Source organism: Mus pahari, chromosome 3 (assembly GCF_900095145.1).
Source record: "Mus pahari chromosome 3, PAHARI_EIJ_v1.1, whole genome shotgun sequence".
Taxonomy (NCBI): domain Eukaryota; kingdom Metazoa; phylum Chordata; class Mammalia; order Rodentia; family Muridae; genus Mus; species Mus pahari.
The window spans coordinates 10,075,752-10,091,666 of record NC_034592.1 but is presented as its reverse complement, the minus strand read 5'-3'; the positions used below and the strand labels follow the sequence as shown (position 1 = coordinate 10,091,666).

The 15,915-nt window shown below is 38.7% G+C and overlaps 1 protein-coding gene across 8 annotated transcripts in view; it reads left to right on the top strand.

Annotated features, from left to right (window-relative positions):
• Abi1 (abl interactor 1) overlaps positions 1 to 15,915 on the top strand; it is an 86,102-nt gene that overhangs the window by 47,432 nt on the left and 22,755 nt on the right. For all 8 annotated transcript variants that reach the window (XM_021193584.1, XM_021193585.1, XM_021193587.1 and 5 more), the window contains exon 3: positions 11,814 to 11,990. In XM_021193584.1, coding sequence (XP_021049243.1) covers positions 11,814 to 11,990 — 177 coding nt within the window. The remainder of the gene's footprint in view (positions 1 to 11,813; positions 11,991 to 15,915) is intronic.

Here is a 15,915-nt window from a genome sequence, read left to right as displayed (position 1 = left end):
ACTCACTTTGTAGACCAGGCTGGCCTCGAACTCAGAAATCCGCCTGCCTCTGCCTCCCGAGTGCTGGGATTAAAGGCGTGCGCCACCACGCCCGGCTTCTTTTTTTCTAAATAAAAATATTTAAACTTTTTTGGTATGTATTTGTCTGTGTTTGTGTCTGTCTGTGCATGCACGTGTTGGCACTTGTGTGATTAAAGGAATCTCCTGGAGTTGGCTCTCATCTTTGACCCTGTTGTTACAGGAATTGAACTCAGGTTGTCAGCTTAATGGCAAAACCTTTGCCTATTGAGCTTCGAGCCTTTCATTATTTTCTTTTAACTTTTGCACATGCACATTTTAGTGTTGAGCATATTCCTTAACTACTTTACTTTTTTCTCTCCACCATCCTCTCCCACTGGTCAGTTTCCCTAGACAGCTCTATTTCTATTTACTAAAATTTATTTATTATTATTGGGGTGGGGTGGCATGGCATGCCATGGTGTTCATGTGGAGGTTAAAGGACAACACTGGAGTTGGTTTACTCTTTCTACATTTATATAGTGTCTTAGTTAGGATTACTATTGCTGTGATGAAACACCAAGACCAAAAGCAAGTTGGGGAGCAAATGATTTATTTGACTTACACTTCTGCATCATAGTCCATCATTGAAGGAAATCAGGATAAGAACTCAGTCAGGAACCTGGAGGCAAGAAGGAGTTGATGCAGAAGCCCCACACTGAAGCTTCTGAATCAGCTGGCCCTCCCCCTTCAATCATTAATCAAGAAAATGCCATACAGCTTGCCTATAAACATTTTCTCAATTGAAGTACCCTCCTCTCAAATGACTGTAGTTTATGGCTAGTTGACATAGAACTAGCCAGCACATATGGGTTCCACTTAACTGATTTCAGATTTGCCTAGCAAGCCTTCCCTACTGAGCCGCCTCTCCCCCTCACTTCTCCTTTGAAGTCTTGTAACTCAGCCTGGTCTGGGACTTTGGATCCCTCTGCCCATTACTCCAAGTGTTGCTGTTATAGGCTCTAGTTACTTTATAATAATTCTGATTCAAGTGGTTCATATTATGTGTGTTTCCATGGAGTCTGATTTTGCAGTTCATATTTTTGTAAGAAATCTATTTTGTAGTGTGTATATATAGGTCATTCTGAATCAAGTTAACTTCAGAGTTGATTGGGAACTTGTTTCAGGCATATTGAACAGAGCTCTGTAACAGAAATTTGGGCATACTGCCATTTCCAGAGTCTGGTCCAAGTAAGCAAGAACAGACAAAGGTTGTCTTTTTCTGTGCTGAAGACTTTCTCTGTGTGGCTTGTTTCAGAACTCTTACCCCTTTTCTACCCATCTCTGATTGCTATTCAGGGCAGAAGGATTTAGATTTTCATTTCTTAGTTGCTTTTCAGCAAATATATATTGTGCTTTATTTATATGTAAGAAACCTATAATGCCCTCACTCTAGCGGCAGTTGTGAAGTTTGGTAAGCTTCCTGATAAATACATTGTAGAAAATAAGGACATATCAAGTAGTATTGTGGCATGGCTCTTTCTGCCTGCTTTTTTGTGTTTTGATTATTGGGACAGGCTCCCCCCCCTTTTCTGGAAGATTTTTTTAAAAAGAAGCACATGTGTACCTCCCCATTCCCACCAAAAATGACAGGAACAGGAAGGAGAACACATTTCAAACAATATATATCTTTGTGGTAATTTTACATGACAATTTTTTAAAAGATTTATTTATTAAGTAAGTACACTGTAGCTGTCTTTAGACATACTACAATAGTACATCAGATCTCATTATGGATGGTTGTGAGCCATCATGTGGTTGCTGGGATTTGAAGTAATGACCTTCAGAAGAACAGTTGGAGCTCTTAACCACTGAGCCATCCCTCCAGCCCCCACGTAACAATTATATAACAATTTTTTAAAGATTTATCTTTTAAATTATATGTATGGGTGTGTGGGTATGTGCAGATGAGTGAGTTTGGGTGTCTTCAGATTCAGCAGAGGGTGGAGCTGGAGTTAGAAGCACTTGTCTCTGATATGGGAACTTGGGAGTTGAACTTGGTCTTTGGGAAGGCTACTTCATCTTTCCAGCCCATACAATGAAATATCAGGATATTATGAACAGAAGTTTCCAAAACAAAACAAAACAAAATAAAAAAAACCCCAGCAAAACCACACCCATGTTAAAGATTTACAAAGCCAGTGGCCTAGTTAGAACTTGCTAGGAGAAGAGTTGCATGCAGTGTTGCTTGTCTGGAGCCAGATAATTTTGTACTATTAATGTACTATTAATTGTACTATTAATTTTGTATTATTAATTGTCTTCCTTTGTGTTTTACCTAGTAACCATTCTTGTGATTATTAGGTAAATTATTTTGCAATGTACTAATAGACCACCAGCTTTCACCAACTGAAAGGCTAAGAAAGTTATAAGATAATCTGTAACAGAGATTTTCTACCTTGCTATAATTAACCTACTTGTTATTTCAGTATGCAGTGTATTTGAGGAGTGTTTTAATTTCTTACATTCTTTTGTTATGCAACAGAACATTATGAAGGTGTTACCCAGTGGGAAATATGTCCACATATAATATATGTATTAGGCTAACCTGAATCTGTCCTGGGCCATGGTCACTCATGGTTCTGAATCATAGTCTGGCCATGGTTCCAGAATAAACTGTCTCTTATTCTCTTGGGTGTTAGAGCAGTTTTTTGTTTTTTGTTTTTTGTTTTTGTTTTTGTTTTTGTTTTTTGTTTTTGATGTGGTTTTGAAGACAGAGTCTCCCTTTGTATCCCTGGCCTGGAATTCCTTTTGTAGACTTCATTGGCTTTAAACTCAGAGATCCACCAGCCCTTGCTTTAGAGTTCATGCTTCCATCAGCTGTGGTTTTAATCAACAGATAGTTTTGTTTTTAGTCTGCTTACAAATTGTATCTTTGAGTTTAATTTTTTTTTTTTTGCCTCTTGTAGCCCAGGCTAGCCTCACATTTATAATCTAGTTAAGAATGACCCACAGTCATCTTACTTTTACACAAGTGTGTGTACCACTACACTTAGTGTTCCACATTTGTCATGGAATTTTTTTTTCCTCTAATAGAATTGGTTTGGGGGATATTTTAGTCTTTCTTTGAAAACCTTTTCATTATTTCTAGCACATTCATATTCATTAGAGGCTGACTTTATAAATTAGTGTGGCTCAGAGGGGAGGAACACTTACACAAGCAGTAGTACCCGTGTTCAGATCCAGTGCCCGTATAAAAAGCCAGTGTGGCCTGTTTGTAACCCCACCCCTGAGGACAGGACACAGGAGCTCCTGGGTTGACTGGCCAGGCAGCTAACGTCTAAAAACAGCAGGCTTCAGATTCAGCAGGAAGCCCTGTCTCAAGGGGATTAGGGGAGTAATGGGTCAGGATGACTGATGTCCTCCAGCATTTACATACAGGTGTCTGTACCTGCACACAACTTGCACGTGCGTGCACACACACATCACACATATAAATAATAAGAAAGAAATTGTCAGTCAGGCATAGTGACATCTGGGTGACAAGTTCAGGACTTGGGCTGCATAAAGAGACCTGTGCTTGTGTGTGTGCGTGTGTGTGAAAGCGTGTGAAGGGAGAGAGAGATGAAGAGTATGAATTTGTGGACTGATTTGTTACTGAATAATAAAGTGACTGGATATCAACAGAATACTGTCCTATTTTATAAGTCTAGGTAAGAAAGGGGAAAAAAGATAGAAATTATTTTTAAAGTTTTTCCATCATAAAAAATAATAAATATTTAAAGAAATAAACATTTAGCTTGATTTAAGCATTCAGTTTACACATGTATCAAAAAATTAACACTGTACTGTTTATGTATATCCTTTGTGTACCAGTTAAAAAATATTAAAACTATGAAATTGTGAAGTGTGAACTCCTAACTTCCATAGTGTTGTTAGCTTTTAATAAGACTAGATAGAGCTCAGCATACTCTGTCTGCGCTTCAGCTTGTCTTTCCTCTGATCTCATCAGGGGTAGCCTGTGCTTTCTTCTCTCCAGTGTGCTAAGTGTGGCCACTGAAATGAGATTTCTTTTGTGTAATGTTTTGATGCTGCTCCAGAACAATTTTTATGTGGTTCTGGGATTAACTGCCTGACTCTCATGCTAGGCTAGTGTTCTGCCACTGAGCTGTCCCCACAGTGTTGCTCTAGAACCTTAATCATTCTAGTCCTTGTTCTTTGTGTCATGTACCTGCAATTGAAGTACTCTAAAAGTTTTCTTGATACCTTCAAAAGACTAATGCTAGCTATAATTATAATAAACATCTATTAATTCATCAGCTAAACTACAAACAGAGCATGACCATGAGTACTCTCCTCCATACCTGAAGGACTTGTCCATCATTCCCTAGGCCAGCAGTTGTCAGCTTTTATAATGCTGTGCCCTTTTAATACAGTTCCTCATGTTGTGGTGATTTCCAACCATAAAATTATTTTGTCGCTACTTTGTGACTATACTTTATCTACTGTTAGGAATCATAGTATAAATATCTGATATTCAGGATATTGATAAGCAATCTCCATGGGGGTCATGATCTACACAAAACATCTTTTAAATATTATTTTTATTTGCATTTATTGTGTATGTATTATGTATGCATGTTCTCTTTATGAATGACACGTTTGTGTTCGGAGTAGGGTGTTAGAGTCTCTGGAGCTGGAATTAGAGGGAATAATGAACTGTTTGATTTGGATACTCGGAGCCAAGCTTGGGCCCTCTATAAGAGCAACAATCGAGCCATCTCTGTGACACTCTTCTCTTCTCTAGGGTCGGGAGAGGCAAAAAAACAAACCTATTAAAACAAACAAAACCCATAAGCAACTGTGAAGTGTCTATAAAGATTTTGCCCTTCCATATAGACTAGCAAGGTAATCCTCTACAGTTTCATAGATGCTGATAGAAGACACAGGACTTAAGGGCCAAAGACACAGCAATTCTTCACTCCCGAGACATGAGATAGCAGAATGTTAGCATTTGTGTGTGCCCTCAGCTCTATGGAAGTCTAAATTCAGGTTGTCTGAGGGCTTGTCAGAAAAGCACAGTTCCTGGCTGAGCCATCTCACTGACCTTCATCTTCAGTGATTTAGGTTAGCTTGTACAGGAGTGTCATCTCTAAGTTAGAATGTAAATTGTGCTCTGCCCTTGACTTGACCTGAAGAGAGATGACATCTTCATTATACTGGATGATAAACAAACCCTCTTAGATCTTCAGTGGGATATATTATTTCTAGACCTTAGGACCATTTCCAGTACAACTGTGCTTTAACAAGAAAATATGGAGCAAAGAGTCAGTGCCCGTCTCACAAGGTGGATAAAAGCACACAGATCTAAGTAGATCTGAGCGAATCTTATATGTAGTATACCTTCTTGGCTTCTGGTAAAAGTTACCATGATTGCACAACTCGGTGGTCACTGAACACTGACAGAGGCAGCATAGACCTCTTTTGTTTGACTTAGAAGACAGACATTAAATTGAGGTTATTTCCTATAGAATGCCGAGCTCCCTTCCCTGCCCAGAAATTAAGACCCAGATAGCTGACTAAAGTAGAGAGCCAGATGGTTTCTCAGTTCTTGTACTGAGTTTTTACTTGGCCTAAGGCATGAATGTAGCTATTGCAGGATACATTGGCCACAAACATATGGCCTTGTCTTGGAGAAGGAATTGCTATTCTGTCATCTATAACAATCTGAACCACTGAGTTGAACTAACTCAAATGGCCCTAGAGGCAAGGTGGTTGTCATTGATTGCTTTAGCTAGTCAGGGACAAATTGCAAATCTAATCGGATGACTTCCAGTGTAGGAATAATTACCTCAGAACATAATCTAATTAACTTATTGGTTTTCCTGTGGGATCTCTCCACTCCCTTTAGGATGGATCCTTACTTAAACACTTGAAGGTCTCTTATGACCATCTCTAATTATAAGTCACAATATTCATACTTGATTTCTACACAAGAAATTCTCTGGCTGCCTATTCCTTTAGAGTTGGTGCTTTCTAAACAACATGCTGTTTAGAACCCCCATTGCCCACACCAACTACTGCAGTTGGGGAACACTTGATAGCAGTTTCTCTAGTATGCCATTCTGGTTAGCTGTAGGCTTCTCACTTCAGTTCATGTAATTAGTACCTTTTTTTTTGGAGAGCTTACCTGAAGGCGGGCAGTACAATCTGTTTGTTTTATCTGTGTCATAACAGAATCCTTTGGAGTAATTGAATAATAGATGTAGGAATGGAGATAGAACAGATACCTGGAGAACTTCGAGCATCCTCTTGTTCCCAAGAGGCCATTGTATGAGGTTAATGAATATGGTCGTCAGGGCTGTCTGGAGGGCTTGTACAGGTCCTACCAAGTCAGTTGAATTTAGAATGTTTGCATGGTTTGTGGTAATTGTACCAGAGTATTTTCTTTTGGGAAGAAAGCTCCAGTGTGATTTCAAAGACAGATATTCTCATTCTCATATTCATTCATATTCATATTCATATTCTCTCTCTCTCTCTCCTCCCTCCCCTCCCCCCTCCCCTGTACATCGTGGTGCGGAGCCTAGTGCGCACCACGATGTACAACGTCCACAAGCAGCCCTCCCTCCCTCCCTCCCTCCTCCCTCTTTCAATTTAATCTTCTGAGATGCTTTTCTCTCATAGATGCAGGGTTGTTGACTTCTTTTCATTGTCTAAAAATGAGTGTATTACATTTCAGTATTTAAGACCTATCGTCTGGAATGGTTAGGTGCATGAGGAAAAAGGACATTTTATTTAAACTTACAGAGATCTCTTTCTGTCTCCTTTGTTGCTCAGTTATGGGTTAAGGACTTAGGTTTTGTTTTGTTTTGTTTTGTTTAGACTGGGTGTCATACAGCCCAGGCTGGTCTCATTCCTTATATAGCCAAAGAGGGCTTTGAACTTCTCATGTTCACCTCCTTTAATGTACATGCTAGGCAAGCACTGTGCCAACCAAGCTATATAATGTGAGACCTCAGCCCTTTCAATATTTTGAGTTGTCTGTGGGGTAAGCTTGAGGACACTTTTTATTAGAGTTTAAAGAAAAAAATTCCTTGAGCAAGCAAGTTGTAAATCTTGGAAGCTGCTCAGAGCAAGAGATTGGAGGCAGGGGTGGGGGGGAGCGTGGCGGGGACAAGCAACTTGAGTTGGCATAGAGGTCAGCCATGTGGGGGGGGGTGTGGCAGGGGTGGGGAACTACAGAGCTTAGCAGGGCCTTTAGAGAAACCATAGGGAAGCCCATGGTGTTAGGGAAAGCACACTTAGAGTCAGAGAGAAGAAAAGGTAACTCAGAAAAGCTTGCAGACTTTTGAGCAAAGTGTCTGGTGTCTGTGAGAGATTTTCGAGTGTTGCTCTTTGAGAGAACTGCTCCAGCATTAATCAGTATTAGATGCTTGTGGGTGGAGAATGTAAAAGGGTATCAGTGCTTTAGCTAGCTCCTGTGGTTGGTCAGGTGGGTCTATTGAAATAGCCAATACCAGTCTCTGCAAAAGAGTCATCAAGAATGAAGACCACTAAGACTAGAAGGAGGACATCCCACGTTCTATGGAGCCAATATGCTGCACGCGTGTAAAATGACTCTCTCCAAGACACAACAGTTCTGGGAAGAGGTTACGGTATGCTAGCCTCTGTGTTAGGAATGAAATCAAGGAGCTGGAGGGATAGCTCAGTGGTTAAAAGCACTGGCTGCTCTTCCAGAGGTCCTGAGTTCAGTTCCTAGCATAGAGATGCACCTGCCTCTGTCTCAGGAGAGCTGGGTGTGCCACTACCATCTGGAGATCTTTTCAGCATAGTATTATTTAGTATTTGTCAGTATTAATATCAGGGAGCTATATGAATCCAAATTAGAAGCTGCTTAGGTAAAGGTTGCTCTTGCCAGAAGAATTGCCGAGTAACATGTGTGCAGAGAGACTTTGTATTCAAAGGGGTTGTTGTAATCATGTGAAACCTTAAAGCCTCTAGCCCATTTCTACATGGGCTTTGTTTACTGGCCACAGACTCCTCTAGTATTTATGAATGCTCACAATATAGGAATGTATAATACAGACAACAGTTGTGTGTACTTAGCAGTGAAGACCACAGTGGCAGTACGTTAAATGGCTTCTAGAGGATCTATCAAAAAAGAAAGCTCATTATCTTCCTTTCCCTACTGAGAACTCCACTCAAAAAGTAGGGATTTTATCCCTCTGAAGGAGTTGCTTTTTTACTTCCAGTAGTGCCATACAGTTTCAAACTGGCCCCTAAAATACTTACATATGTTTGAAGTAACATCCCTAACTTTCTCTTTAATAAGGCTGATTGGGAGTTAGAGAGAGTGGCAGAGTAATTGGGGTGAGTGGGAGACAAGAGCTTTGTACCTCTTCATAGGAAACATTTACTTTCTGTTTTGAGTGGTGTGGTGGCTTTATGCTGATTAATGGAAACTGTTCTTTGTATTGTGAGAAGACCCAAGTCTACAGCAATAGTCTACATTTTGGCAGAGGGACTGTCTTAGTCAGGGTTTCTATTCCTGCACAAACAATCATGACCAAGAAGCAGTTGGGGAGGAAAGGGTTTATTCAGCTTATACTTCCACATTGCTGTTCATCACTGAAAGAAGTCAGGACTGGAACTCAAGCAGGTCAGGGAGCAGGAGCTGATGCAGAAGCTATGGAGGGATGTTCTTTACTGGCTTGCCTCCCCTGGCTTGCTCAGCCTGCTCTCTTATAGAAGAATCCAAGACTACCAGCCCAGAGATGGTCCCACCCACAAGGGGCCTCTCCTCCTTGATCACTAATTGAGAAAATGCCCCACAGCTGGATCTCATGGAGGCATTTCCCCAACTAAAGCTCCTTTCTCTGTGATAACTCCATCTGTGTCAAGTTGACTAACCAGTACAGGGACTAAGGTTTTGCCCCCTTTCATTGTCTAGGGCTCAATCTGTCTAGTAGTCCATGTTTTTAGGAGTCTACCTTAATGTGGCCTATTGCTCCCTTGACAAGGTAGCATCTCTGAATTCTCAATAAAGCCAGGCTTGGTGGCTAGTGCTTGTAATCCCATTAATTAGGCTGTGGAAGAAAGGTTGCTATAAGTTTGAGCTGGTCATTGTGGTTTGTAGTATGATACCCCTCCTTTAAAAGACAGGAAATTTTTAGATTTTTTTAGTAAAATTAGAGCTGACATTAAGAGTTTTCTAGATTCCTTGACCTAGTTTCTTAGGTTCCAGTTATGTTCATCAGCATTTTGATACCCGCCTGTAGCAATAAAAGTCAATATGCAGAGGGGTTTTGTCAAGGACATTTCTTCCAGTGGAACCTCTCAGGATAGCCTTCTGTAAAAACATGCTTGATGTGCTTTATCACATCTCTAAAGGACTGATTGTTAACAAAGTACACTGGGAGGATCTGAGAACCAGCATAGTACTGCTGTTCGTTCTTTCTTTCTTTCTTTCTTTCTTTCTTTCTTTCTTTCTTTCTTTCTTTCTTTCTTTTTCTTTTTTTTTCTTTTTTTTTTTTCTTTCGAGACAGGGTTTCTCTGTATAGCCCTGGCTGTCCTGGAACTCACTTTGTAGACCAGGCTGGCCTCAAACTCAGCAATCTGCCTGCCTCTGCCTCCCGAGTGCTGGAATTAAAGGCGTGTGGTGCCACCATGCCCGGCACCTTTCTTTCTTTTAAAACCAATTATTGTGTGTATAGCTGTTTTGCCTGCATGTATGCCTGTGTACCTAGAGCATACCTCCTGAGGTTCTCCTTTTAATCAGCTTCTTCCATTCCAGAATCTCTTCTTTGCCAGTGTGTTTCATTCTTACCTTGACTCCAAATTTGAAGGATCAGAGCTTTTCCCTTTGCAAGGTTAATTTAACATTGGTTCTTGGGTTCTGTTGAAAGATAAGAGAGACACGCTAGGTCAAAGAAAGTATCACTGAGCAATTACAAGAACCAGTACACTGGGCAGAGTGTGGCGGCACACACTCTTCTTTACTCCCAGCACTTTGAGACAAAGACAGGTAGGTGTATTTCTGTGAGTTTGAGACCAGCCTGGTCTTTTTAAGGACAGCAAAACTACATAGAGAATCCCCATCTCAAAGAAAAATAAAAGAAAAACAAAACAAAACAAAGAAACAAAACCCCCACCCCCAAACAAAACAAAAACCCCTAAAACCCAGCATTCAGTATTTGTTCAGGTAACTGAGTCTGTTTGCATCAAGCTGCTACAAAGAGGGCATGCTTCCACACAAAGCTGAGCACATTCCAGGAAGATTCCTACTTTAGGGAACTAGAGCTTTTAGAGTGTGCGATGAGCCTTCCTTACCTTTGTTCTTTGGTGTTTACACTGTCTTATACCTAATACTGATGATTATACATAATCAATGATCATGCCACTTGGTATAAATTTGTCATTGCTTCCTCATTAAAAGAAAAAGTTTTAAACTCTTGAGCAGTTATATATTATATGAAGATAATGAGTTGTGGGGCCAGTCAGGCTGGTATATGCCTTTAATCCCAGCACTCAGGCAGGGTAGAGGCAGGTGAATCATTGTGAACTTTGAGGCCAGCATGATCTGCATAGCAAGCTCAGCAGGTTACATAGTGAGACACTGTCTCAAATGAAAAACAAAATAAAGATTAAAAAAGAGAATACATTGTACTTCTAGTTAGGAATCAAACCCTGGGCCTCCTGTATGCTGGCAACCACTGAACCCTTCCTAGGCTGCTATCCTTTGGTGAATTTGAATTTTGACAACTAAATGCAAGTTTTAAATGTATTTCTATTTGCTGAGGTGGAACTCAGGGCTTTGTACATATATACTAGCAAGTGAGTTACATCCTCAGCCCTTCCTCCTCAAATACTTTATTTTAAAGATTTGCTTTTTTTCTTTTTTTCCCCCTATAACTACAGTCATTTATTTATATATTTATTTCTTGTATGTAAGTGTGTGGGCTCATGTGCCAAGGTGTGTGGGTGGAGATTCTATTTATTTATTTATTTATTTATTTATTTATTTATTTATGCTTGGCACAAGTATGTCTGTGGGAAGGAGTCAGATCCACTGGAACTTGAGTTACAGATAGTTATGAGCTATTATGTGGATTCTGGGAATTGAACTCTGGTCCTCTGGAAGAGCAGCCAATGTTCTTAACCATTGAACCATCTCTCTAGCCCCAAATGCCTTCTTTTACAGTTTCATAGCCTCTTACTGGGCAAGCTGAACAGACAGATATGTAAGAGGCTTGCTGATAACTATAAACTTTGTGCTTACAATTTTTCCCTTTAATGGTGTCTGCCATGTGCAATTCTTTCTGCCTTCAGTAATTTCCGTATTTGCCTCTTGGTTTTCTTTTAAAACCTGTCAGTCTGTAAAGATTCTAAGTGCAATGTTTTCAAACTGCTTGAACTGCACACATTTATAGTAATTCAAATAATCTGAGTGTGTCAGCACAGCACTTACCTCATTGCACTGTAATTACTGATTTTGTTGTTGTTGTTGTTGTTGTTTTTTGTATCTTTTAATAAAGTAAAAGTAACCAAGCAGGCCTCTAGGTCTCTAGGAAACAGCTTTTCCCCCCTAACAGTTGCTTTAGAAAAGTTATTATGTATTAACTGATTTGAGCCTTAAGGAAGTTAATTTACCATATATATATATATATATATATATATATATATATATATATATATATTCATATTCATTGGAAAGTAGGTATGAGATACAGTCCCATGGTCCAACGCATATGGACAGCATATATATTATCTTCTATACCAAATAATATTTTCTTGCTCTATTTAAATTTAAAATATAGACTGTGGATATTCATAAAGAAAAAGTGGCTCGAAGAGAGATTGGTATTTTGACAACAAATAAGAATACATCAAGAACTCACAAAATAATCGCACCTGCAAATATGGAGCGTCCTGTCAGGTATATTCGGAAACCTATTGACTACACAGTTCTGGATGATGTGGGCCATGGAGTTAAGGTAAGCATTCTGTATTACATAATGTGAATTATTTTGAATAAAAATTGTGGCAGGAAGTTTTTACTTGATAGATTCCCTTTAGCTAGCAATTAGTATATTTTTTATAGAATATTTATGTATTTTAAAGATACAAGTGTATGAATGTTTGCCTCTGTGTGTGTGTGGTGTGTGTGTGTGTGTGTGGTGTGTACGTACATACTAAGTGCATGTCTGGTGCTCTTAGGGGTCTGAAGAGAGTGCTGCATCCTCTAGATCCTCTGGAAATGAGTTATGGGTAGTTATGAGTCATTATGTGGATGTTGGGAAGTGAACCTGGGTCCTCTGCAAGAGCAACAAGTGCATTTAACTGTTGAGCCTTCTCTCCAGCCTTCTAGAACTTTCATTTAATGAGCTACATGTTTAACTAAGCTTGGAGCATTATTTTATCCATGGAATAGGCATTATTCAGAAAAATGAAAAACCTTAAAAGGCTGGCCTGCCAAGATGGCTTAGCAGGTAAAAGGTACTTGCCACTAAACCCTTGGACCTGAGTTCTAGTCTTAGACCCTACATAGTGGAAGGAGAAAATAGACTCCTGAAAGTTTTCCCTTAATCTCCTTGTCCACACATAATGCCCTGTTGCTTGTACCATAAATAACAACAACAACAAACACCCAAACAAATAAAAATACAACTTGAAAAAGCCATTTAGTAAGTAAGCCATTTAAACCATAGTTATGATTGGTTTAGAAAATGTATATAATTTGGCCTTTAATTCCTAAATATTTGTGTACCTATGTATTAGGGGATGAAATTTAACAATTTACATTTTTTTAAAAATAGAAAAATTGTATAGAATTCTGCTTTGCATACATCTGCCACACACAACCTATGGATTTGTAGAATATTTGTTGCCTTTGCCCAAGCTCGGCAGAATTATGTGTTCTTGAAATTTGTAGTTTTTTATATTTATGTGTCTTTGCAAACGTCTGGAGTAGCATAAGTTCCTTAACCTGCCCTGCACAGGATACACTTAAGCTTTGAAATGTGGTAGTAATCTTTTTCCCAGAAGACTGTTTGATTTTGTTTGTATTCAAAATATTTCATGATCTCTTTGAGGTTTTAAGAATTACTTTTTAATTTTATGTGTATGAGTATTTTGCCTGCCTGCATGTTTGTGCACTACTTGAGTGCCTGGTGCCTGTGGAAGCCACAAGTAGTGTCTCATCCCCTGAAGTTGGGGTCACAGGCTGTTGTCAGCTGCCATGTTGGTGCTGGGAATTAAATCTGAATACTCTCAGAGAATAGGCCATCACCCTGTGTTTAAAAACGAAGTCAGCCAGAGTCTGGAAACTTTTTATAGTTGGTGGATAGGACTGGTTACGGTATTGCTAGAGGTGTTGCATTCTGAATATTCTGGGATGTCTCATTGCGAGAGGAACATTAACTTTTATTGTACTCTTCCTATGATTTCTGGAATGTTTTACTCACTTTCATGCTTGGCAGTTATATATGAAGTTAAAACACTTGGCAAAGATAGCAGGGACTACTTGTTTCTTTTATCAACGGTATGTCTAGCGTTGTTTAAGAGCTTGACTTCAATTTTATTTTAAAATATTTTAGTAAGGTTTATTATTGCCTATTTTGAGATTTTAAAAATATGCAAAACATGTAGAGATACATATTTATCTGGTTTGTTATTTGGGGAAATTCATGAAACCACCCCACTCCCACCCCCCCGCACTGCATCTTAATTTTCTTCCTACCAAAACAATATGTTAACAGTTCAATAAAGAAAAATTTCTAAGCCAGATGTGGGGGAAAATTCTAACATAATAGAGGCAAAATTAGAAGTTTGAGGCCAGCTTGGACTACTTAGTGAAGCTCTGTCTTAACACAGCTTCCTCACAAAACTTAACCATTATCTCAAAAACAAATATCCTGAGTTATTTCTTCTCTTCACTCATGGTTGTGTGCTTTAAGACACCATGTTTGGGAGAGTACGAGATTTGATCTATTTCATGTACTCCTGCATAAGTGCTACGATTAAAGGCCTGGGTGCAAATTCTAAAAGGAAGTTTGATAAGAAAATGCAACTCTATATAATTTAAGTAGGAAGCACAAACACAACCTTCTCGATGCTGAAAGTACGTGGATGAGAACTTAGGTAGTTTTCCTTTTAATTACTAAAAACACACACAAACACACACCCCTCTTTTTAAGAGTGTTTATGGTAGGTACATATCATCCCTAATTTTTACTAATCACTTTTAAGTGTATATTTCTGGAATATATTCACATTGCTTTGGTTACCGTTTTTTAAGTGTTTTGAACAAGATTTAAAAGAATGGGTGACTGGTGAAAATGGTATATTTTAGAAACTGGTATGTGTTGGTAGAGTGCTTGCTTAGGATGGCCGTGACCCTGGATTTGATCCCAAGTACCACAGTGCTGGTACACTTTGTAGTCCTTGCACTCAAGTGGTGAGGCAGGAGCATAGCAAGCTCAAGATCATCCTTGCTCACATAGAGAATTTGAGGCTAGTCTCACTTCCAGGAAACCAGTATGAAGCTGATGTGTGTAAAGTGTATCTATATGTATGCAAAATATATGCATACACAATTGCTTTGTTCTTGGTCTTATTACTGGTTGGTTTTTTGGGGGGGGGGTTAGGGTGGGGGGGAGTTTACAAGTTCTGTAAGAACTTTCATTCTCTTATGTTACTTTTTTCCTGACAGGATTATAGAGATGTAAAAATTAAGAAATAATACCAGAGCTGGGTGTGGCAGGTGCATCTCAGAATCCAAGGCTAGTCTGTTCTAGTGAGTGAGTTTTGTCCTAGCCAGAGTTATATAGAGAGACCCTATCTCAAAAGAGATACTACTAGTTCCTCCAGAAGGCAGATGGAACAGAATGACTACAGCTTAAAGGGCAGCCTGTTCTGCACAGTATGCTGCAGGTCTCTTGGGCTGGATACTGAGACTGAACAAGACACCCAACCAACCAGTCTTCTTGCTCCTTAAAAAAAACCCCATAGAAATCTGGGCATTCATGAATGATAAATTATGCACTGCCTGATGTTATGAGGCTGAAAATTAAATTTATTTTAAAATGTGCATTTTCAATATAGGCAAACCCTACTAGTGCCTGGAATTGGTTTACATTTGTATTTAAAAATTTAATTTTTTCCATTAAAAATTTTCTTCAGGCAATATATTTTGATTAAATTTTCTCCCTATCTTAACTCTTCCTAGATGAAGTTTGATTTCTTAACAGCTTGTTAAATTTGTGCTGTATTAAGTAAGGGTCAGGACTTCCCTGATGTTTCCTCATGTTGTTTTTTGTCATTTAACTTCACTGTTTGGATATTTTTATAATTATACAGAATTTTAAATACCATATTAAAATAGATTAATGTTCCTGTAGATAACAAATTTTATATCCAAGGTTTTAGTACTCCTAAGGTTAATATTCTATCTTACTTACAAGTTTTAGTATTTTGGTGTTTGTGTAGGATATACTTGGTCTTCCTTTAAATAGATTATGCACATTTAAATGAATTTAATACATTTCATGCAGAATAGTATGTGCTATCTATATTTTAATAGAAATTTTAAAATATGGTGCAACGTAAGTCTGGTTAGATTTTGGGGAACAGAATAAAATACTGATAGAAGAAACCCACTATGCAGAATCTACCAGAATATGTACATGAAGAACAACAAAAGGTGATGGTTTTTTTTATGGGCAGCCACAATGTTTCACAGTGAGCATAGGGAAGAAAAGCTTGAATACTTATAGAGAAATTTAGAGTTGTTTTTGGTAATAGTAACAATGAACAGGTATCTAAATTAGTTTATAACTTAAAGGGTATTGTCTGTTATATATATTTAGCATTTATTTGGAAGTCATGTGGAAGATTAAGGAAGCAAGACAAAGACATTTT